This window comes from Salvia miltiorrhiza, chromosome 2 (genome assembly GCF_028751815.1).
Source record: "Salvia miltiorrhiza cultivar Shanhuang (shh) chromosome 2, IMPLAD_Smil_shh, whole genome shotgun sequence".
Classification (NCBI taxonomy): domain Eukaryota; kingdom Viridiplantae; phylum Streptophyta; class Magnoliopsida; order Lamiales; family Lamiaceae; genus Salvia; species Salvia miltiorrhiza.
Window position 1 is genome coordinate 47676780 of NC_080388.1, and position 24942 is coordinate 47701721.

Here is a 24942-nt window from a genome sequence, read left to right on the forward strand (position 1 = left end):
TGTTAAAATGGTGGATTTGCCCATTTTGGAAATATAAATGCAACCAAGCTTTTCCAAATATAAATTTTGGGTATTTATTTTATATTCGCCAACAAATCAGTTAAAGGTTTTCCCGGGAAGGGGGTATATCTAGGGCTGTAAACAAACCAAGCCGCTCGCGAACTATTCGGAGCTCGGCTCGAAAAAAGTTCGTTCAAGTTCGTATAGAGAAGCTCGATAAATAAACAAACCAAACTTGAGCGTAGTAGTATTCGGCTCGTTAGCTCGTGAACATGTTCGTCAAGTGATTCAGCTTGAAAAATATAAATTATTAGTAGATACAACTTATATTTATCCACTAAAATTAATAATAATTGTATCAAATCTCTAATTAATTTTATTTGTTATAAGAAAACAATTAATATATTTATTATTTTTAATAAAATAATTTATTTTTAAAATAAAATAATCAATATTTTGAATATAAATATAAATTTAGAAAGTTCGTATAGGTTCGATTAGGCTCGTGAGCCTCAAAGTATTCGGTACGTAAAGTTCAAGATTCGATTCGATACTAAACAAACCAAACTTGAGCACACCACTATTCGGTTCGGCTCGGTTCGATTACACCCCTAGGTATATCTTTTGTTTTATGTGTACAGTGTAAGCGTTTAAAGTTAGGGCGGCAAACGAACCGAGTCGAGCCGAATACTAGCAAGCTCGAGCTCGGCTCGTTTAAATATTCGGGTGTTCGAGTTCGATTCGAGCTTTTATTTTGATGATCGAGCTCGACTCGTCACCCACTTACAAAGCTCGAGCTCGGTTCGAGTTCGGCTCAGGTGATGGTCGATAATGTCGAATTCGAGCTTGAGCTCGAGCTCGGCTTGTTAGATGTTCGTATATATGATGTGCAAGTTCGAAGTTGTTATAAAGTTAAGAAAATCTTCTTAATTAATATGTTACTCGAGCTCGAGTTCGACTCGTTTAAGGCTCGTGTACTAACTCGATTGAAGACTCGACTGAAGGTTCGTGAACAGACTCACGAACAATCGAATTCGAACATGTTCGCAAGCTCAATGAGCCAAGCACTGTCAGGCTCGAGCTCGAAATCAGGCTTGAGCCCGACTCGTTTATTATCGAATTGAGCTCCGAACTAGCTTTTTTTGAGTCGAATCTCAAATAGCTTGCGAGTAGCTCTATTCGTTTACAGCCCTATTTACAGTTGCCACTTTGTATCTATATTTATACTATATTAAAAAGGGAGTTTCCAATTTGAAATCAATTTCAAATTAATTTCATAATTGAGTGGCAATTTTGTAGTTATAATAAAATTGAAGGTTTATGTTTAAACTATATATTTTTATTTTCTTTAATTAACTTCTTATTTGTTGTTACATTTCTTTCCTAAATTGTGAAATTCTATTAATTATTTAATATGCATATCAAATTAAAGATCACGATAAGAGTTTTAATATGATATATTTTATGAAAATATTTGATTTAAAATATAAAAATTAAATTTGTTTAAACATTAAAGTTTTATAAATTTCTCTCTACTCTCTCATCTTTTTTGAATAAAAATATATTTTAATTATTTTTAATTAGTATTTTATTTTAAATTTTATTAACTTATTTTTTTGTTTTGTTTTTTTTTCCATAATATCAAATTTTATAATTGTGAATTCTTTTTTATTTTTTCAATCTAAATATATCCAATTAGAATTAATTTTTTATTATATTTATATGTATATTAATTGAATTAGTATTAATTTTATATAAATACAAAAATTAAAAAGAGTTTCCAATTTGAATTTCAAATTGATTTCATAATTGAGTGGCAATTTTGTAGTTATAATAAAATTGAAGGTTTATGTTTAAACTATATATTTTTATTTTCTTTAATTAACTTCTTATTTGTTGTTACATTTCTTTCCTAAATTGTGAAATTCTATTAATTATTTAATATGCATATCAAATTAAAGATCACGATAAGAGTTTTAATATGATATATTTTATGAAAATATTTGACTTAAAATATAAAAATTAAATTTGTTTAAACATTAAAGTTTTATAAATTTCTCTCTACTCTCTCATCTTTTTTGAATAAAAATATATTTTAATTATTTTTAATTAGTATTTTATTTTAAATTTTATTAACTTATTTTTTTTGTTTTGTTTTTTTCTCCATAATATCAAATTTTATAATTGTGAATTCTTTTTTATTTTTTCAATCTAAATATATCCAATTAGAATTAATTTTTTATTATATTTATATGTATAATAATTGAATTAGTATTAATTTTATATAAATACAAAAATTAAAAATATTTTCCCATACATTGCACGGGATCCAAATGCTAGTAATTGTGAAAACGGTAAGTGACTCACGCTATTTGGATTTTTTTAATAAAATTTATTTGAACTTATTTAATAAAATTAAACTCGTTTGCTAAATCAATCAGACAAAATTGCATCTTAATTCATAAGCAAGCTCGTTATATAAATATAAATTAAAAAATATAAAATTAATGATTAAATACAATTTATATTTGTATACATAATTAGTTATATCTACTCTCTAATTAATTTATTTTTATAAAATTTAATCAATTTTATAATTATATTATTGTGGATGATATTTGTTTTAAAAAGAAAATTATTAATATTATCAATGTAAATTCAAGTTTTAAAAAATTATTTGAACTCAATTAAACTTCAATAAGCTTGTGAGTTTACATCCATATATTGAATAAATAAAGTTTCAATTTTAATTTGATAATATTCGGTTTGGCTCAACTACACCCCAATCTACTTTTTGATTTTTACTTTTTATGGTAGTCACTTTTTGAAAATATAGTTTTTCGCTATTTTATTATATACTACCGATTACGCGATAAGAGATAAGATGTGATACGATTTGATTAAGATATTTTTTCTATCATATTTGATATTATATTTGGTATAATGTATAAAAATATTTGTAAAATATAATACGGAATATGTTATTTAGTATGATATATTAAGATTATATAAAATGAATAATAGTTATAATTAAGATTTGTATTACTTATACCATTTCTGTAAGTGGTATATAGAATCCCTTAAATCAGTATAATATTTTTAAACTTTTAATTTAGAAAAAGGTCGTGTAGTTCATATTACTTTTAACCAAACAAGATATAGGTGTCATAGATATATTATACACCCTAATAAGTCGTACCAAACAAGCTCAACTAGTTTTATTTTTCTTGATCATTCTTTTTTTTCAAACTTCTTCATCATTCTTCTTTAATAGATCCTTGAAAAAAATCACAAATTTGAAATGCATGAAACCATCGAGAAACAATGGATATGAAAGGGAATTTGGCTATCCTATCCACTAAATAAATAAATGGCTACAGTTTTAGTTTGGTCCTTAATTAGTTATATTTATATACCTCGAAATGAAGACATGAGTTGTGACGATATTCCAATAGTGATAGTGGGTTATTTATATTTGCACATTGTGCATATAATAGAGAATGTTGGTGAAATGAATTTACAAGAGTTAATGAAGAGGCACATCAGATGGGAAATCTTGTGGGTGTTTGTTGATGGTTTGTCTGAGAGATTTCTCCTGTTGTCGCAGATTTGACGGCACCTGCTCGTACACATCGCTGAACAGATCTTCAAGACACGGTTTCTTGATTTTCTCCGCGATTTGAATGGCTTTCAACACCTAAATTCAATTCAAGATTTATATATATTCAGACGAGGAAGAAAGTAGTGTATATCATACCTGCTTCCGGAGGGTCCCACGAAGCTGGGCTTCTTCCTCGTCTGACCACCAACACTTACTTTCAACCCACTTTCTGAATCTTGTCACTGGATTTCTGCTTCTTCTCCACTCCTCAATCTCCTTCAGTGATCGGTATTTTGTGGAATCGTCCGATGTCGAGTGGTGCCCTACTCGATATGTAAGTGCCTAACACGTTGCTCTACTTGTCAATTCACATATTTTTTAATAAATTACATAAGTAGATAAAGAAATTTAAAGATCGCGATTGACAATGATAATGTGGTTATATACCTCGACTAGCACCGGCTTCTGTTCGCGGACGACCATCTCCCGAGCTGCACGAATGGCGTTATAAACAGCGAGAGCATCGTTCCCGTCCACGCGAATGCTTCGAATTCCATACGCCTGCCCCTTCACAACAACACCATCGCCTGCCATAATTCATAGTTTTGTCATGTGTGAATGAAATATGAAATACTAGAAAATAGTAGTATGTGTGTTACTTCTAAACTGCTGTGAAATAGGTGTGCTTATAGCCCATCCATTGTTGCGGCATATGAACAACACAGGGGCTTCCATCACTGCTGCAAAATTCATAGCAGCATGAAAATCTCCCTGCCACCACAAACATGTCAATATAGAGTGTAGAGCTGTGAGTTGGTAATAAAATAAGTAATTACCTCACTGGTGGCACCATCCCCCGTGAAAGCAACCGCGCACGCATCCTTGCCGTCCATCTTGAGAGAGTAAGCAACGCCTGCAGCTTGAGGCAGCTGCGTCCTGCCATACAACATCACATCAAAACGACGTGGTTGTGATTGTGATGAGGCAAGAGGAAGACTTACGCGATAGGTGATGAAACAGTGAAGAAATTGAGGTGGTTGGAGCCATAATGCACCGGCATCTGCCTTCCTTTCCCATGATCATCTTCATTCCCAAAGCACTGGTTGGCGAAGTCTTGGATGGTGAAACCGCGCCACAACAGGATTCCAGCCTCACGATACTGTGGTAATATAATGTCGTGGGGCGAGAGAGCAGCAGCTGTCGCAACGCTGATGCCCTCCTCCCCTGTTGAGGTCAAGTAGAACGACACCCGCCCTTGTCGTTGCGCTTCATAGAAGATGCTATCCATTATTTCAAGGCTCGCCATGCTTTTGTACATCCTCACTGCCGTTTCTTCATCCACCTAAACAAGAAATGCAGTAACTTGTTATTGTCACAACTCTTGTAACTGCATTATATACATACATGATTACATGCCTGGTCAAATGTAGTGCCTGCAATGGGATAGCCATGATCGTCGAGAACGCGATAACAGGCAACTCTGTTCTCAGTGGCTTCTGAAATGAATTTCATTTGAGTAGTCAAACCAACCCTTCCACCAGGAAACTCTATGCTCTGCTCAATTTTTTCACTGTTATATATCTACATCTACATAATATGATCAATGCATCAAATCATATTTAACTATCACTAATCACCATCTCATCTTTGCCATTTGGTAATAAGCAACGCTTAACATTGTAAATCGTTGTCTATTCAACATAAGATTCTAATTTAAAATTGTGTAATGTTGATGGCTCTTCAATCGCTGTTCATACTGGACTAAACATAACAAAGAATTGCCCACAATTTGAAAAGGCTCATTTTCACGATTAAAAATTGACAATTTTCTAGCAAATGGGCCCAAATGCAGTCTTATACTGTATAGTATATACTCTCGTTCCAATCCCACGAATCTTGATGCAATTCTAAATATAATAAGAATTAGCCAAAAAATAAGAGTTGTTAATTACACTTTTCTACTTTATTATCTATACACTTAAAACACTAATCTTCGACTCCTTAATTCTCGGGCCGAAAAGATTTACATCAAGATTGGTGGGGGATGGAGGGAGTAATATACTTTCACGTTTCTGTCCCTTTTCTTGGGTGATCGTGGATGGGCCAGTGCAGATCTTTCATTTTCTTATTGGGCATGCAGTTGGTGAGTTTGAAGCCCAACAAAATATAATCAAAATTAAAATGCATGTCAATTTTTCAATGATGGGTGTGATCTATTTAAAAAGAGTAACAAAAATAATAATAATTTTATTATTTTACCTATATAACCCACAAATTAATTTCCAGCTACATTATAACTTAAATACCATAATCCCAATCTTTTAAGAAAACGAACGCGCTAAAAATACTAGTAACCAGAGATGTTGTCATAATTTATCATTTCGGAGGAAAATATGGAATAATAATATTAACAACTTTTTTAATAGCTGAAGAGGCTGGTTAGATCTCAGTTGGTTGGTTAATGATGTTTTAGTTAGAAAAAATAAAAAATATGGTATATAAAATTTAAAAGAAAATAAAAGATTTTGCAAGTATTTGTGCTATAAATGTTAGATTAGATAAAATATTTAATCATCATCCATCAGCATAGTATATTTTAAAGATTAATATCTAACTAGTAAGCTACATATTTTAACGCACCTTTTTCTTTTCAAAACTAATCATAATATACAGAAAGAAAGGCCTTCAATAGTCAATACTCATCCGGAAAAAAAGCAAAGAAAAAAGAGAAAGAAACATGACAAATCACGTGCAAGTATAAACTTCGTAAAATATATAGGTAGTTGTGTATAAATCATTCCTAACATAATTAAATAAATAAAACAAGGAAATTATACATGAGAACATAAATTTAGTTCTAACTTATAATTTATTTATCTGCATATCTCAACAAGGAATGATGCTACATGACTCAAATTTCTTAGTAATATTTTTATACCTATGGGTCCAGTAATATATAAAAACTGATAGAACTATTTGTTTGTTTGAATTGTAGTAAACAATTTTGTAGGATAGAAATATCATTGATTCAACGCACGATTTACCTCTTATTATCCCTCCTTTGTAGTGTAAATGATGAATGAGTAAGGGTCAAATAGGAAATGTGGGAAAAGAAAGGAAGGATTTAAAGGGTGAAATTTTGTTTATTCTTCATTTTTTCATGATAAGTTTACAACCAAAGAGAACGCACCCTAAATGGGTACTCATTCGTGGACGGATGGAGTATTAGAGTACTAAGAGTCATTGTCTACAAAAAATGCAAAATATTTATTCAATGTAATTGTAATCAATAACACATGTACAAATGTTTAACTTTGTATAATGACAGTCTTTTACCTTAAAAAAAATTAACTTGTATAATAGTAACATAAGTATTTTTTTACTAGTTTTTATCGCAATTGGAAGACCGATTTGTTTCCAGTTCCTTAAATTTCAGCACGTTCGCTCAATTCTATATCTATGTATTATATGAAACAATAGTTGCACCGGTAATAAATTTTCGGTCAAATTCAAAATGTAGGTAGTTTTTTTCTTTTTCAGTGAAAAATGCCTATTTTTTCCGAGAGCTGAATCAAGCGGCAAATTCAGGTTTTTTATAGGAGTTGGAACTTGGAAGTCTCAAACTATTATTTTTTTCTCTCCCTGACTATTTTTGCATATTACTATCTTTTATCTTTTGATCTGATTTTATTTTATATATTTTCTTTTATATTTTGGTTTTCTCAACTTTATAGTATTTTCTTCCTAGCAAAAAATGTAACATCACATCAGTCTATATCTATATAGTACTCCATATAAAATTACAATTTTAACGACTACTTTTTACAGTCATTTTTTTTATAGTACTTCAGATTTCAAAATGCCTATTTTTTCCCCCACAATTCACACTTCAATCCTACAATATTGTTTTAATTATTATTTTTGCTATCTTATGTAATTAAGGGGCCGTACTAATTATAATGAGGCAGAACTTGTTAGCAGATGCAGATGTGGACCTTAACAAAATCCAAGTTTGTAATGTAATCGCAATAAATAAATATGAAAGCTAATTACAGTAATAAAGACCTTAAAAACAAGATCACAGAGATTTTTCTGCATCTATGCAGACACTTGGAAGAAAATGTTTACAAGCACTTCAAAGAAAATGACAATTCGAAACTGACAGATACAAAAACATTTATGAATCACATTTTTTTTGGAATTGAGGTAGAAAACAATTTATGGGGAACACGTATTTGTCATAATACATGTTATGATTTGGGTATCTTGCTGCCAATAAAGAGATAATTACCGCAATGCTCATTTTGATTTCTTCCATCTATTTTCCTTCTTTTCGTAATGGACCCCCCTATTATTTCTTTATTGCTTCTCCGTTTATGGATATACATTTTTTGGCCCCAATATTCAATCAAAGCCACCAATAATGGAATATTAGTCTATAAATACACAAACTTAATTTTGATTTTTCTGAATTTTTCTCGAATTGAAATTCTATTGATCAAAACGTGATTAAACAAAAGACTGCATGCACAAATTGATGGATGAGCAAGAAATGACACAAATTAGTTACCTGGTTTTCATCATCAACATCATCATCGGTGTAAGCTACAGCTTGAGCTTGTTTTCCGGCCATGGCGGATTCCGACCGGCGGAACGACAAAATAGAGAATCCATGAGGGCTTTTGTAAGAAGAATTTGCAAGTAAGAAAGAATGAGTTGATGAACACCTCTTGTCAAAGGAAGAAATGTTTCTCTTGAGCAAATATGGGATGCTTCTTGATCTTCCAAACCATGACCCCATATTTTCCAAGAATCTCACTAGTGTGTGTGTGTGTGTGTGTGTTATATAAGTTATAACATGTGATATAGGACCCTGTACCGTATGTATAATAAATTCAATGCACAGTGCTGTCTAGGAGAAACAAAGTATTTGTTGGACTTGAATTTAATGGAGAGAGAGAAGTGTGTGTGCGCGCCAAACTCTACCGAAATGGCTAGCCTATCCTCCCCTCTTTAAATAAATAAATAAATAAATGAGTTACATTTACATGTGATGTTCGATGTGATTAATAATTGTTGAATATGGGACACGGATTATTTGACGCTTAAAGTAATTATAAATAAATAGGGTGCAAAAAATTAATTATAAATAAATAAATATAGGAAAGAGGGGAAATCAGAAAGTAAGCTTCTATTTGGAGGGCTATGAGGAGTTCAACTGCCCTACGTTTTCTCGCATTATTGCCATTTTTCGGTGACTTTTTATGCGTCGCATTCTTTTTTTTGTCTTTTCTTTTTTAAATATCTTGGGAAACTAACATAAGCTAGTGCAATATTATGGAAATACCCAAAAAAAAAAAAAAATCGCATGTGCTCGGGCTTAGGGGACAAAGATGAAATTCAAACTTGAGATATTTTAACTCAATAATATTCACCCTACCACTATACAAAGGAAAAACTAAAGCAAAAAGATTAAGGAACTTAATTTTGGTTGTATTTTAAAAAAATTTGTTACCACCAAAGAAAAAAAAAAACACACTCACACTCTAGTTTCTAGGGTAGCTCGAACTTCCTACCTATTAATTGGAACACAAGTGTCTTATCAATAAACTGTGCGCTTTATTGTCAAAATGTGGTGGATGTGGATCTTAATTTTGGTTGTATTGATAAAGATGAGAAGCACACACTACGGAAAGGTGGGTAGAGAATTGGACAAAGTTGGGGATAGAGATAGATCAATCCCATCACCATTTCACGTGTCACTCTGATCTTCTACCAAAACAATAGTTTCGAATTGGTATCATCTAGAAATGCCAATCCATTTTTGCCTCTTCCAATCATATCCAAAGTGCTGTGGTTGAGTTAGTTGGCAAGAATTAATACATAATTGACTATACTATTACCAAACTACAAATAAAAAACACATATTTGGCTACTTCCTATATTTCAGCTACTAAAAACTTTAAATTACGCGTCACATTCATGGTATACTTAGGGTAATTAAGAGTATTTGCAGCATATGTTAGTTGGGAGCCCCCGCCGTCCACGAAAAAGAGTCATGTTTCTTCTCTTTTTTTTATCACAAAAAAGAGTCTTGTTTCACTTTTTATACAATTTTACCGTTCTTTGACTTTCATATTTAGCCCACGTTTGGTTGGATGTTTTTAGAGGTTGGAAAGGAAATCAAGTAATTGAATCCATTACTTGTTGTTTGGTTTGGGTAATGAGATAATCATTACCCTTACTTGAGAGTAACTCAATCACCCAATTTGTTATCCCTCAAAATAAAGAGAAAACAAAAGAAAGTGAATCTCTTACTAAGGATTCATTTCCATTGTTAAACCAAACACTCAGTAAAAATAATGGTTATTGTTACCATTCTACTCCTTTATTTGATTTCATTCACTTTCCTTTCCTCTACTTGAACCAAACGAGCACTTACTTTATTTGTCATTCATGGACCCATCACAACAACTAATAAACAACCTACTTACTTCTTTAATTAAATTCTTATCTATTTTCTTAATTAAAACTCTTCCTCAAACGCAACACATTTCACTTTCTTTCATTTCTTCGGAACCCTAATTTTCTCTCACAATTGCGCCGCCTCTCTCCGGTGAGTTTGCCCCTCCTTATGGCCTGAGTCAGTGACCATTGATGGCCTAAGTAGGTGGCGCAAGGGAACGCGGCGGTGGCAGCGGGATTTTAGAGAGGGGCGCGACATCGTGCAGCACGGCGCCGCTTCTTTTCCCCGGCGAGGAATGCCGCCGCCGACTGCCTCTCTCTGCGACGCAGCAATCAGCAGCCGCAAGAGGACCTGTTGTCGCCACCATCGCCCTTCCCATCATCTCAAAACCAGCCCAAATCAGAAATCGCGAAGCTTGGTGCAAAAAAAAAAAATCTAATCTTGCGCTGCTAGAGCCATTTCTGTCGGAGCTGCAAGCGCTATTGGACCAAAGTCGGCGCCTTGCGAAACATCCCCATCGGCGCCAGCTCACAGAAGAACTCCAAGAGGAACTCCTAAATGTCTGAATTTGATTGAAATTTGCTGAATCTGTTGAATTTCTTTACCCATCTACAGAATTTGTTTGAAATTTGGTGAATTTGTTTGCTCAATTGATTTCTTAATGCCACGAATTTATTTGAAATTTGTTGAATTTATTTTATTTATCCATTTACTAAAATTGTTTGCAATTTGCAGAACTTGTTTGCTAAATAATGCAATTTATTTAGAATATTTACCCATTAATATGAAGGTTTAAGCAATTAGAATTGTCATTAACACTACCCCTATAAATTTACTTCTCTCTCCACTTACACTACTTTAACAACTTTCTTAAAACCCGTGCCGAACCCCAAATGAGACTCTTTTTCATGGACGGATGGAGTAATAAACTTCCCTATTTAAATTTGAGGTCACAAATAAAATTTGATGAAGTGGCATAAATCCAGTCAAAATATTATCTAGCGTCCTATTTAATATAGGGCTGACAATTTATGCAAGTCTACCGTATCGTGTTGGTAAAAGATCAAACATGAGCACGAATACAAACACAAAGGTAACATTATTTCGTAATCTAAAATTCCAACAAAAAATAATTTTATAATAAAAATAATACTCCCTCCGTCCCATTAATAGTGTCCCATTTTTTTGTACAAATATATCTATATATTACTGTTCTATACAAAAAAGACACGAATATGATACAAAATAAACTTGTTACACGAACAGGACACAATGTTATCACATATCGTATTGATACGATAAAGACACGATACAATAAGACTGGACACTTATCCATTAATTCTGAATACATTTGTATCGTGTCTGAGATTAACAATTACTCCCTCCGTCCCATTATTTATGGGACGTTGCTTTCCGGCACGGAGATTAAGGAGAGTTGAATTAAAGGAAATTATATGTTGAGTGTTATTTTAATTAAGCACACACGCACACAGTCACACACTCACACACACTCCATCTCTCTCGGCCCCTCTCTTTCGCCGGACCGGTACACGGCGGTGGCGCCGGCGAACGCCGCCTTGTCGGCCCCTCTCCGTGCTTCCCCTGTCCTCTCTCTCCCTTCCCTCTCTCCCTCTCTCCATCTCTTTCTTCGTTTTGGCAGAAAAGGGAACGGCAGCGGCTCTGCCGCCATGCCCTCACCGGCGTCGAGCAGTCACCAAGCTTTCCTCGCCGGCGTCGAGCAGTCACCAGATTCATAATTTAAATTACCAGATTCACCGGCGTCGAGCAGTCACCAGATTCACCAAATTACCAAACCAAAAAACAAGATCTAAATTCACCAAATTCACCAAAAAACAAGATTTAAATTCACCGGCGTCGGAGCCCTAAATCCTTCGTCCTCCAGCGCCGCCGGGCTTCGTCGTCGGCCAGCTCGATTCACCAGCGAAACCCACAAACCAAAAATCGAAACAAAAGCCACAAACAAAATCAAAACAAAACCCACAAAAATCGAAATTCAGTTATTGAAGACGAGACCTACACATCCCAAACCTACAAAAAAAATTCGAACTCCGTCGCCGCTGCTTCGTCGCTGCTATTCACCGGTGAGATGAGGCGGTGGAGACATGGGGGAAAAGACGGTGGAGGCGTCGTGCAGAGAGGGGGAGCCGGTGGAGACGTCGCACAGAGGAGGGAGAAGGCGGTGTGCAGAGGGGGGAGACGGGCACCGGCGTCGCACAGAGAGGCCGGCGGCCGGAACCCAAGAAAGCCGACGAGAGAGTGGAGGTTTCAGGTGGAACGTGAGAGAGAGAGGTTCAGATTTTGAAAACATTTTCAAGTCCCTAAACTCATTTAAGAGTAATTAGCGAATATATTAATGCTTAAATGCCCCCTGATTTTTTCCAAAAAGGAAATGTGTCATGTAGGTTGGGACAGCCCAAAAAGAAATACGTGTCATGAATAATGGGACGGAGGGAGTAATTAATAAAATCGTAACATTGTACGTGAGACTTAAACTCAGGACCTTGTAGACCCAAGACGTGGATTCGAAAGAACTGAACCTAACTTTGGAATTTCTTTGAAACAGTATTTATTTTATTGATTTTGAAACGCACGACAGAATCTCAATTTGTTAACGTGTCCAAAAATGCTACCCATCACTTGTTAATACAAACTTACGTAGATAGAAGATGACTGACGTATTTAGTAGGTGTAGTAGTTTCCCTGGTTCAAGTATACCACCCAACAATTTTAATATTCTGATTATATCTCGATATGTCCAAATATAGTTATGGACCATTGAATATTTGACATTTATGATTTATGAACGTATCAACCTAGACGTCGCGGACCCCACCTTATTATTATTATTATTATTATTATTATTGACATTAATAAATCCTAATTAGAAATATTATACTAAATTGAATTAAAAAAATATATATTTAGTTTACTAAATTCTAATTAACCCCTAACTAGTACTCCTATGTCCACTAATAATATGGCAATTTTGTCATTTCTGACGTTGACTAAAAATATGACATTTTTCTTTTTAGAACATGACTATACATATTTCCTTATTTTTTTATTCTTACAATTATTCTTACAAATACTATACTTATTTACAAAAAAATTATCTATAGCTCACATTTAATTCAATCTCTACAATTCTTTTCATAAAATGATAGGACTCTTTCTCCATTACATAGAAATTATCAATCACTTTATTAAGATTTGTGTACACCAAATTAAATTATCATATTTTTAATGGAGTGATGCTATTTGGCCATAATATGTTCAAAATAAAATCGAATGTTGCTAGTTTTGTTATTTTGTACACATTGCAATTTTTTTAAAATTTCTTTTGCAATTTAATATTTAAAAAAATATAAAAAAATAGCTACAATGTTTAAAAAAAAATAAAACTAACTAAATCCTAGTAAAATATAAAAAATTAAATACATAAGTTTTACTCCCTCCGTCCCAGCTTTTAGTATCCAACTTTCCTTTTTTGGTCGTCCCGCATTTTGGTATCCATTTCTATTTTTGGTAAAAGTAGGTGGGACCCTTACTCCACTTTAATTATTTTAACTCTCACATAAAATGTGGGAACCTTATTCCACTCACAACACATCAATTACTTTATTAAAACTCGTGCCATTCTCAACTGGATACCAAAAGTCGGGACGGAAGGGAGTATAATTTTTACCATATTATGGCTGGCTATAATAAGGCCAAAACAGTTTTACCGTTTTTAATGGATGGAGGGAGTAAATAATTATTTTTTGGAGAACAACAGCAGAGAAAATTTCTCTGGACCATTAAATCCTAACACCACCTTCTGCAACCTCAGATATCCAGGTGTATAAAATTGATGAATGCCATAAGTGATATTTCTCATCTTCTACCTAACAAAATTAATTCCAACCTTCAATGGGGAAGGTAGCTCACAGCCACAGGTCGCTTCCTAAAATATATAGACCATATTTTTTATTTAAACGCTCCATTTTAACAAGTCGCTTCCTAAAATAAAAAAATACATACTAAATACCCTCACATAATTTATTATTTCCATCAAATATCATATAATTATCTATCTATTCATTTAAAAATAAATATCTTCATTTTCTCTCCTACTTTTTAAACAAATACTCCCTCCGTCCACCAATCAACTTCCCATTTGCCTTTAAAATTTTGTCCACCAATTAACTTCCCACTCTGCTTTTTGGACATATATACCCTCCTAATTTTTAAATTACTACACTTTACCAATTGGACCCACTACATTCTACAATTACTTGTCTACTTGTCTAATTAATCCAAATTTGATGTTAATTAAATGAAGTGAGATATTTTCTGAATTTTCAGTATATTTATTTATTTATTTTCGAATTTCCAATTTATTAATTTCCAGTTTATTTATTTATTTATTTTCGAATTTTCAGTTTATTTATTTATTTATTTTCTGAATTTTCAGTTTATTTATTTATTTATTTTCTGAATTTTCAGTTTTTTTATTTATTTATTTTCGAATTTCCAGTTTATTTATTTTCTAGTTTATTTATTTCCAGATTATTTTCTGAATTTTTAGTTTATTTAATTAAAAGAGTAAAAAAGAAGAAGAAAGAAATAGGGTATATAAAAAAAAGCCTTTAAGTCAAGCCATGAAAATAATGTCAAATAGCTAGTGAAAGATTAGTAAAAGTAATCACAATATATTAACACCCTTTTAGTCTTTTACACCACTTTTGCACCACCTTTTTCAGCTTTCTTAGTTTTCGTGCCGACCACCAAATGGGAAGTTGATTGGTGGACGGAGGGAGTATACCTCAACAAAATTATTTATCACTCATTTTTTATTATAAATTATTTATTTTTTAATATTTATGTCCAAGCCTTGTGGCCTATTAAATTAGAACGAATGAAGTACTTCTCATGGTTCTCTAACAAAAGTTAGCACTTAGACTATTCAGTGTGGTGACTTTGTCTAAGGGTCACACACTATTGACAAAAACAAAGGAAAAAATATTAATTTGAAAGTCATCGTGTCTCATGACCAATGTGGTCATTCGCCCCTCAAAATCAAATTATGATGCTTGTATCATGCACAATATAATAGCGAAGGATGAACAAGACACTTACTAAAATTATTATGATCCCACAAATTTTTTTATGAATACATCTATAAGAGTAAAAACAAAAGATGGTGAACCTTTATACTACTCTATTGGACGTATTGTGAGCTTGTATGTTTATATGACTAATAGAGACCAAGTTCATAATGGAGAAGCTCATAAGATTCTTCAAGATAACTTGATTGAGCACATATAGGAAAATGTTGGCGTTATCAATTAAAGGGTTAAGTATCAAATAAGTCCCTAACATAGTGGCCCTTATCACGTTTAGATCCCTATAGTCGAAGTTGGGCCAACTAAACACTCAAACTGCCTAATTTCGAACAATTGGGCACTCGCCTCTAACGGTAAGTTAACACCGTTAACTATTTTTTTTTTTTTTGCAGGTGGTGGTGGGATCCACGCCTTCTTCCTCGCCAAAGTCGTCGGAAACACGCTCTGCGGCGGTTTGAGGCATCTTCACCCCCCCTCTCTCTCCAAAGCCCGGAACCACCGTGAAAGCCACCCTGACCCCGCATCACCACCTCCGCAAACCCTACCCCCAATTCCAGCCACCGCCTCTTTTCCCATTTTTCGACGACCACAGCAAGGGCCATGGCCACCGCCATTCTGGACCCTAACCACCCCTCTGTTCTCTCTCACGTCTCACTCCAACAATACCTCTCTCTATTTCATTCTCCGACCGAGCGACAACCGTACCTCGTCGCCGCTGGGAACCCTCCGCAACACACACACACAAAGGCAACAACAACAAACCCTCATGCCATTCCCCTTCTTCGACTTGATTCAGTCAACCACTTAGTCAAGTTGAAGATGCCTTTCTCTTCAAAGCCTTTCCCTCTCTGGCTCCAATTCTGAACGGCAAAATGGTCGCCGCCAATCGGAGCCCTACATTCCCAAATCACCACCTCCGCAAACCCTACCCCCAATTCCAGCCACAGCCTCTTTTGCCATCTCCACAAACGCCTTGAAGAATTTCGTTTCCGAGAACTCGTCGGAATTCACCATTTTCCTGTGATTCAGATTGCCGGAAAACGAGAACTCCATCTTCGGGTGCACCAATTGAATGTAATTGGAGATCTTGTTTGCGATGCAGGGGTGGAAGGGTGGGAGGGGAGGGAGGCGATGCAGGGGTGGAAGGGTGGGGCCCACCTATTCAAATTTTAAAAAATAAAAAAATAAAAAAAATGACGGTGTTAACTCACCGTTAGAGGCGAGGGCTCAATTGTTTGAAATTAGGCAGTTTGAGGGTTTAGTTGGCCCAACTTCGACTATATGGATCTAAATGTGATAAGGGCTTCTATGTTAGGGACTTATTTGATACTTAACCCTCAATAAAATATGTAATTTGCATTGCTTTAGTTGCATTTTTTATGTTTCATGCATCAATTTGTAGTTTGGTTTTTTTATTTTCAGTTTTGTGTTTCAATTTTTATAAATTTCATTTGTTATTGAGTGAAGTATCAATTATAATGCATGATAATGTTTATTATTAATATGATTAAAAAATAAAATATTTTTTAAATGAATTTTTATTGTATTTTTAAATCTAATAAAAAATATTATAGATAATAGATAGTTAAAAATAAAATAAAAAATATGTTAGGTTGGGTTGATGTCACTAATTGGAGTAGAAATTATATTAGGTTAGGTGTTGTGTGTGGATGAAAGAGGAATGGACATATCTGTTATTAAAAAATTGAATTAGGTTGGGTTGGATGAGTGTCACCGCAAAAGAAAATAATGTAAATGGGACATAAATATATCCAGGAAGAATGAAGGTCACAAATCTGGTGTCTAAACTTACCTTGATCAGAATTCTGAATGCTTTCTTTCCCACGAAATGCATCGTTGAGTTTGAACATGGTTTCTACAATAGAAAAAGAAAAGACATGGTTTCTCATCACAATACTTCCAACTAATCCATTTAATCATATACACTAGTCAAATTCATGTAACAAAGTAATATATATTCTTCCTAATTAAACTTAAGATTTCTCACAAGCTTCAACGGTCATCTTTCATGTAAAGTGTATCTCATCCACACTGCACTCGTGAAATAAATCAAGTTGCCTCTTCAATTCAACTAACAAAATGGATTCATTTAGTTGTGTAGCATCATGCTTCATCACCACACATCTTAAACGGAAGTAAACTGCCTTAAAGTAGTCCATAAATGGATTCAACTAACTTTCCCTAGGCATATCAAATCTCTCTAACTAGAGAAGATATTTATGGAAAAATCTATATACTCCTACTCATGAAACGATTTGGCTGCAATTGCTACAAACTCAGATACAAAATTTGGTCACCATATGATAAAGAATACGTATTAGTGTTGGATTATATCAAGAACTAGAAATTTTTTTAGAGAAAATAAAATACTATGTTTTAGAATAGAAACTAAACACGATAAAGTCGAGTCATGACAAAGTTGCACAGGAACCACATTATCCAAATTAAACTAATTACTCTGATAGAGAGTTTTGACATCCTGGGTGACGCACTTTTAGCAAGTCTCTGAACGCATTCTAGTATACAAAACTTCAAAAGATAACTACGCCTTCTTACCCAAACTTAAGGACTTACAATATCAACATATTTAACTATAAAGTATTAATAGGCAATGCATATAACTATAAGCACACAGAACTTTTACGCATAGTAGCAAGGTCAAAAATGCATCCGGCCTTCATGTTCTATTTGGCAGATTTAGGACCATATTTATTTCTTTAGAATATTAGCTTGATTGACAAATTGTTTAATTCACTGAAAAACTGGATTTTTACAGAAGACGTATATACCTTTCTCTAGTCGGTATATCCCCTGCCAGAATGAAAGAGGTCCAGGGCTGTTGTTTCTCTCTCCAATCCAAACGAGCATCTCCCAAACCAATAGCTCCATTTCTTCTGACATGGCAAATCCAACTATATGGAAGCAGGCACTGAGGCATCCAAATCCAAATATTAACCAGAGAAAGAATAAACAGCTTCTAAGGGTGTTCTTTATATATATAATTAACTGGCATATGTCTCCTTAAAGGCCGTTAGTTAATACCAAATTAAAAAAAAAAGTGTAAGAATTGCACAATAAAAGCAAGTAGAATGATGTTCTGATCTCAAATACTTGATTATTGGAAATCATTGGTTTTCAATGACACGGTTTAGACCTCCAGTATCTCACCTTAGTTGAGGTGAAACGAACAACTTCACCGTAGAAGCAAAAAGATTGAACACATTTTGGAGCTTTAAAGGCATCAAATACACTACAAAATAAGCAGAGATAGCTTGCGCTACTGTATAAGTTCACTGTCATTCCATTTAGAGCAAAAATGCAGGAAACAAGCCTCTCACCTAAAGAAATGAATCTACATTTGTCTCACTCGACTATTACACCAGCTTCTGCCAGGATTCTTTTGGATTCTCATATCTCTCATCAACTGTCTCACGAGCGCTGACTGATTCCAATCTCCAGTGGAGGCCATTAGACCCGATAACTGTACAAGAGCACCAGAGTTTTGAGGATCAAGTTCGATAATTTTCTCAACCACCCTCTTAACAAGTGGCTTGTCTCCACTTTCTATGCAACCTCTGAGAATTGCTGACCACATGCTAGCATCAGAGAGATGAGGTATTTTATTAATGAGATCAATGGCTTCTTGAATACAACCTACTCTTGCAAAAAGGTCTATCACGCAAGAGTAATGTTCAATACCAGGATCAATATGATAGTGATGCTTCATTAAGTAGAACCATTTTTTGCCTTCTTCTACTAGTCCAGAATGATCGCAAGCAGATAAAACTGCAGTAAATGTTACTTCAGAGGGTCTAACACCGTCACTTCTCATCTCCTCAAACAGAGACAAAGCTTCAATTCCGTATCCATTGGTAGCATAACCCATCAACATTGAATTCCAAGAAGCCTCATCAGATTTTGTCATTTGGTCAAACAGTTTGCGACCAACCTCAACAAAACCACACTTACAATAGAAGTCTATAAGGGATGTCATTATGATCTGATCAAAATCCACACCAATTACAGTAGCTCTAGCAAAAATCTGTTCACCAAGTTCCAGCCATGTAATGCTGGCACAAGCACTAATGGCACTAGATAGAGTAAATTTGTCCATGCTTAAGTCAATGTTATTCATTGTACAGAAGATTTCTAATGCTTCAACAGGGTAGCCATTCTGACTCAGACCTACTAGCATTGAATTCCATGAGATCAAACTTTTAAATTTCATGTCATTAAAAATGCTTTTCGCTTCTTCCATTCTACCAAAGTTGCAGTAAATGGTGATCATAGAATTCAGCAAAACAGTATCATAAGCTTTGAGCTCACCAAAGAATTTGCAAGACTCATCAAGACTCCTACACTTGGCATACGCATCAATCAGGGCGCTGGCAACAACAAGGTCATAAACAATCCCCAACTTATGAGCCTGCGCATGCAGTTGAATGCAATTTCTAGGAACACCTACACTACTGCAGGCACTCAGAACACTAGAAAATGTAGAATAATCTCCAACAACCCCTTGCTTACGCATCTTACCAAAATATACCAAGGCTCCCTCCGCATCACGGTTAGCAACATATCCTGATATTACAGAATTCCACACAATGACACAAGGGTTAGATTTGAGTTCAAAAGTCCTTCTTGCATCCTCCATCCTACCACAGTTTGCATAGCATGAAATCAATGATGACAAGGAGTAATCATCTGCATCATCCATCGCATTCAAAAGCCTGTCAGCACTATCCAAATCACAGCATTTCCCATACATGTTAACAAGTGAACTCCCCAAAACTGCATCAAACTCCACACCATCAACGACCATCCTAGCATGAACCTGCTTCCCCAAATCAAGACTCCCGAACTCCAAACAAGCCCCAACCACCGTCGCCAAAACAACCGGGTCCCACCTCAGCACCCCGCCACTCTCAACGGCTTCCCACTTCAAGAACTCCTTAAACAACACCAGAGCCATCCCCGGCCTCCCATTTCGCACGCACCCATGAATCATCGTGCTCCACGCAATCCCGTTCTTCCTAGGCATCTCGTTCAACAACCGCCTTGCAGCATCCAGCTCGCCCGCTCTCGCCAACCCCGATAGGATCGCGTTCCAAGAGAAGTCATTTTTCTGGGGCATTGAGTGGAAGAGGTCCAGCATATGAGTCTTGTGCCCTGACTTAGCATACCCTTCGAGAAGAGTGTTCCAAGTGAAACAATTCCTTTGCGGCATTTCCTCGAACAGGTTCCGGGCGTCGTCCATTCTCCCGCACCTAGCGTACATTTGAAGGAGGCGGTTGGCGATGCTGAGAGTGGAAAACAGGACGCCATTTTTGAGGAAAAGAAGGTGGAGTTGCTTCCCTTGTCTGACGCAGTTTGGGGAGTTTAAGGAATTGAGTAAACGTGCGTAGCTTTGCAAGTGTTGGAAGTCCATTCCTTAATGGTCGCTTTTAGCATTGATTTAGAATTGGGAGAAATCCGAAGCTCGAGTTGGGCCACAATTACATCCATTGACCTAAAGTTGAATTAATTTTACATCTTTGACTTCATCTGAAAGATAAACTGTTTTTATGTCACAACTAATTGGATATTTATATTTTTGTATGCTTTTCGTAAAAAAGAAATCGAGCCAAAAAAATTATTTATTTATTTGGAAAACTCTTACCACATTTACTTCTAGAATTAAATAAATCTTACTTTCTCCATCCGCGAAATCATTTTCTAGGTCAAAAAAAAAATAATAATAATGTTACTATCATGAATATGCTTCGAGTATAAGTGAGCACACATTTGATCCGATTGAAAAAAAAATGAATAGTGGAAATTAAGTAGCTGAATTTTATAGATTATTAAGCGTAATTTAATTGGTAAAATATTTTTCTTCCAATCAGTAAGTTTGTGGTTCGAATCACCAAATATATGTTACTAAAAAAAATTCACCGAATTTAATAAAAAATTCTGATCGAATCCCTTTCCTTCATCCAAATTTGATCGAATTCGAATTTTGAATTAGGTGAGATTTGTAGATTAAATCCAAACATTCAAACAAGAACAAACCAACCCTGGCTATTAAGATCCTTGATGAAGATACAAATCTCAATCCCCAGCTCAAGAAAAAAAACAAACCTTTCTTTTAAAAACAGAACAAACCTAGTAGTTAATCAAGACAAAACAAAATACTTATAACCTAGTGACAAAATACTATCATCACAATATAGTCTAATACTACAATAACAAAATTAAATTTATGTAGAGTTGTATACATTGGGTCAATCGAAACCGAAATCATTTGTCGATCAAAGCCGAGCGATTCAGTAGGATTTTTGAGTCTTGGTTAAATAATGTTGATTAGCTATAAAGCGTTTGGTGATTTGTTAGGTGTCATCAACGATTTGAAATCTGAATGGAAGCAGAGGATTCATGTGATTCAGTTTATGAGCTGCCCACTCTCCCAGCTTCAACCACTTGTACCTTCGACTGCAATCAAACACTCTGATGAGCATCGCTGCAGTCGGCTCGAAAGGCAAGTCCTTGAGAAAAGCCTCTAGCTCATCCACCAACCCATTCTCACCGTACAACTCCACCATGCACTCGTAATCCTCCAAATGAGGCAACACACAGTACTTCTCACTCATCGACTCCCACAGCTTCCTCCCCAACTCCACACCACCATCGCTAACACAAGCCCGCAACGCCCCCCGGAAGGTGTTGTGGTCGGGCCTAACGCCCTCCTCCTCCATTGCATCCAGCAGTTCAACCACTCTCCCGCTCATCCCATTATGCAGGCACCCCAAGATCATCGAGTTCACGAGGATCACGTCCTTGGAAGGGGCCTCCTCGAACACCCTCGTGGCGTATGCAATGTGGCGGCATTTTGAGTACATATCAAGCAGAGCCCCGCTCACCACTATATCCATGTCGTAGCCGTGCCTGATCATCAAGGCGTGGATCTGTTTCCCCGCCTCAAGGGCAAATATGTTTGCACACGCGGCCAGCATTGTCCCGAACGTGAACTTGCTCGGTTTAGCCTCGCCCTGCATCTCCCAGAACACCTGCATTGCTTGCTCACTCATCCCACGACGGGCATAGCTTGTGAGCAGTGCGTTCCAGGAGACCTCATCTCGCGAATGGCTCATCGTGTAGAACCAGTTCCTCGCGCTGATCAAGTTGCCACACTTGCCATACATGTCAAGAACTGCATTCCCGACAAAAACATTGGAGCAGAAGCCATGCCTATAAGCATATCCATGGACCTGCTTCCCAAGATTCATGTCTGGGATCGCTGCACAAATGTTGAAGAACAATCCCAATGTGACATGATCGACATCCCTAGTCTTCCTACGCATCAATATGAGGAGCTTTAACGCGTTTTCCCAGTCCAACCTGCGTGTGTACCCTGCGAGCATCACGTTCCAAGATACCACGGTCCGTTCAGGCATCTCATCAAACAACTCTCTAGCTTCGCACATCCTTCCCCTCATAGCACAAGCTGATACCATTGAAGTGTAACTAATCACATTTTTGGAACAAGGCAGCTCAAAAACGGTTCTTGCACTCTCCAAATCTCCACACTTGGCATACATGTCAATGAGCGTATTCGAAACCACTTGATCCTGCTCTGCGTTGATCTTGATGCTGAATCCATGGATTTGGACACCCTCTCTCAATCCACCAAAGCTCGAACAAGCAAGAATCGCGTTGGAGACAGTATAACTCATTGGCTTCACATTCATCCTCAACATTCTTGAAAACATGTTGATAGCCTCGTTTCCCTCCCCCATTTCGAGATACCTCCTAACTATCACATTCCAAGACACTTCATTTGGATGCTGAATCTCATCAAACATTCTCCTCGATTCAATCATGGCTCCACATTTCCCGTAGACGTCTACCAGCGAGCTCTCCAAGATGACATTGCCCGAAAATCCATATTTTACGATGAGGCCGTGCACCTGCCTCGACAGCCAAAGCTCCAAGGCATTGCCGCACGAGGCAAGAACGCTCGCAAACGTGACCTCGGAGGCAAAAACCCCGTCCTCGATCATCACGGAGAACAAATGCAGCGCATCTTCAGTGCACCCGTTTCTCGAATACGCAGTGATCATCGCGTTCCACGAACCGCCGTCTCGGTTCGGCATTTCGTCGAACAGGTCTTCCGCATCCTTTACGCAGTTGCATATGCCGTAGCTCTCGATGGCCCGGTTGAGCAGGAAGACCGGAGGGTTGGGGTTGAAAGTGACTAGATGAGATTCGAGCTTCCGGGTCTCGATTATGGCTTTGCTCGACGCGCAAATTCGGAAGAGATGGGCGTAGAGAGAGAAAGGCAGAGGTGTCGCGGAAGAGAAGAGGATTGAGATTGCTTTCGGGAGGCGTCCCAGGCGGATGTGGTTGAGGATCGTGGTGGTTAGTTCCTTGACGGCGACCGGCGAGTCGAGGCGGTGCGCCCTGGTGGTTGAGGTGACGGTGGCGGTGGCGGAGCGGAGATGACGGCTTAGAACCGAGGCCGCTTTCGAGCCCATGTAATGAGATTTTTTTTTTTTTCTATTCTACTACTTATTTTCTCTGTTGATAAGTAATACTCCTAGTCCTAGTCCTTATATTTCAGGTCCTAAAAACTTAAAAAATGGGCCGATTCTATTTCACAACATTTAGGCCACTAGCTCGTCCTGGAATGGTTTACTTTCAAAATATAATACTCCATTGGTTCATGAAAATATGCTAATCCTTCTGTCTCATTTCAATAGGCTCACTTCTTTTGGACACGAGATTAAAAAAATTTACTTTTTAGTAAGAAAGTGGTGTGATCCACACCAATTAAGTATAACTTTTTTACCCAAAAAGGAAAATGAGCCTATGTCCCTTTGGGATGGCCTAGTGGTTGGAGTAGTTGCCTGTTGTCCAAGAGGTCACAGGTTCGAGTACTCTCGGCCACAATAATCACTAGGTGGGGTGTGTGTGTGGTTTGTATTATTTATAATGTAATTTCATCAAAAAAAAATGAACCTATTGGAGTGGGACATTGCAAAAAGGAAAATGAGCATATTAGAGTGTGACGAATGGAGTATAATTTATTACTCTATCCGTCTTTATAAAAAATATCATTTTCTAAATAACACGAATTTTAATAAAAAAATTGAATGTATTGTGAATGAAGTAAGGGTCTCACTTTATTGTGAGTGGAAAACTTACTAAAAATAGATTGGATACATTTTATGACAACGGGCGAAAATGACAAATTAGTAACTCCCTCCATCCCATTAAAAGCGGCCACTTTCTTTTGAGCAAAGAGATTAAGGAGAGGATTATTACTCCCTCCGTCCCAATAATCTTGTCTCACTTTTCTTTTTTGTTTGTTCCAATAGTTTTTCCGGCGACGCTAGCGCCTCTCACCTGACACCACTTCCCCCACCTGTCACTCCTCTTGCGCCATAGCTTCCGCCCTCCCGCCTTCGCCCTTTGTGCTGCCGTCGCCTTCCCGCTTCCGCCCGTCGACTGCCTCCCCTCTCCTCCTTTATTTTTTTTCTTCAGAAATTAGGGCTCGCCGGAAATTAGGGCTTTTTTTCTTCATCCCTCTCCTCTGTTTCTCTCAACAATTTTTTTTTTTTTTTGTTATTTGTGGATCTCTTTGTTTCTGTGGTGGTGTTTCTCTGTGATGTATTTTATCTTTGGTGGGCTCGCTGGTGTTAAATTGTGGTGGTGTTTCTCTGTGGTGGTGAAGCTAAGGGACGGATGTT

At 36.3% G+C, this 24942-nt stretch overlaps 3 protein-coding genes across 6 annotated transcripts; all 3 read right to left on the reverse strand.

The window, feature by feature from the left end:
• Nucleotides 1-3386: 3386 nt before the first annotated feature.
• LOC131011792 (2-oxoisovalerate dehydrogenase subunit alpha 2, mitochondrial-like) lies at nucleotides 3387-8757 on the reverse strand. 2 transcript variants are annotated; one of them, XM_057939633.1, is made up of 8 exons: nucleotides 8172-8757; nucleotides 5018-5155; nucleotides 4603-4943; nucleotides 4438-4537; nucleotides 4261-4372; nucleotides 4049-4188; nucleotides 3758-3943; nucleotides 3387-3697 (listed from the first exon to the last, which is right to left on the reverse strand). In XM_057939633.1, exons 1-8 carry the CDS (start codon nucleotides 8400-8402, stop codon nucleotides 3527-3529), a joined length of 1419 nt encoding a protein of 472 aa, XP_057795616.1. In that variant the 5' UTR covers nucleotides 8403-8757; the 3' UTR covers nucleotides 3387-3526. The 2 variants fall into 2 exon arrangements, with proteins under 2 accessions (XP_057795616.1, XP_057795617.1); XM_057939634.1 differs by having other exon boundaries at nucleotides 5018-5097; nucleotides 7893-8597.
• An 8105-nt stretch (nucleotides 8758-16862) lies between these two features.
• LOC131011793 (putative pentatricopeptide repeat-containing protein At1g77010, mitochondrial) lies at nucleotides 16863-20673 on the reverse strand. 3 transcript variants are annotated; one of them, XM_057939637.1, is made up of 4 exons: nucleotides 18553-20673; nucleotides 18383-18464; nucleotides 18004-18143; nucleotides 16863-17069 (listed from the first exon to the last, which is right to left on the reverse strand). In XM_057939637.1, exon 1 carries the CDS (start codon nucleotides 20640-20642, stop codon nucleotides 18567-18569), a length of 2076 nt encoding a protein of 691 aa, XP_057795620.1. In that variant the 5' UTR covers nucleotides 20643-20673; the 3' UTR covers nucleotides 16863-17069; nucleotides 18004-18143; nucleotides 18383-18464; nucleotides 18553-18566. The 3 variants fall into 3 exon arrangements, with proteins under 3 accessions (XP_057795620.1, XP_057795618.1, XP_057795619.1); XM_057939635.1 differs by lacking the exon at nucleotides 18383-18464; XM_057939636.1 differs by having other exon boundaries at nucleotides 18383-20673.
• A 618-nt stretch (nucleotides 20674-21291) lies between these two features.
• On the reverse strand, nucleotides 21292-23773 carry LOC131011794 (pentatricopeptide repeat-containing protein At3g26540). Its single transcript, XM_057939638.1, has one exon. The coding sequence runs from the start codon at nucleotides 23725-23727 to the stop codon at nucleotides 21583-21585; it is 2145 nt and encodes a 714-aa protein (XP_057795621.1). The 5' UTR covers nucleotides 23728-23773; the 3' UTR covers nucleotides 21292-21582.
• Nucleotides 23774-24942: the final 1169 nt, after the last annotated feature.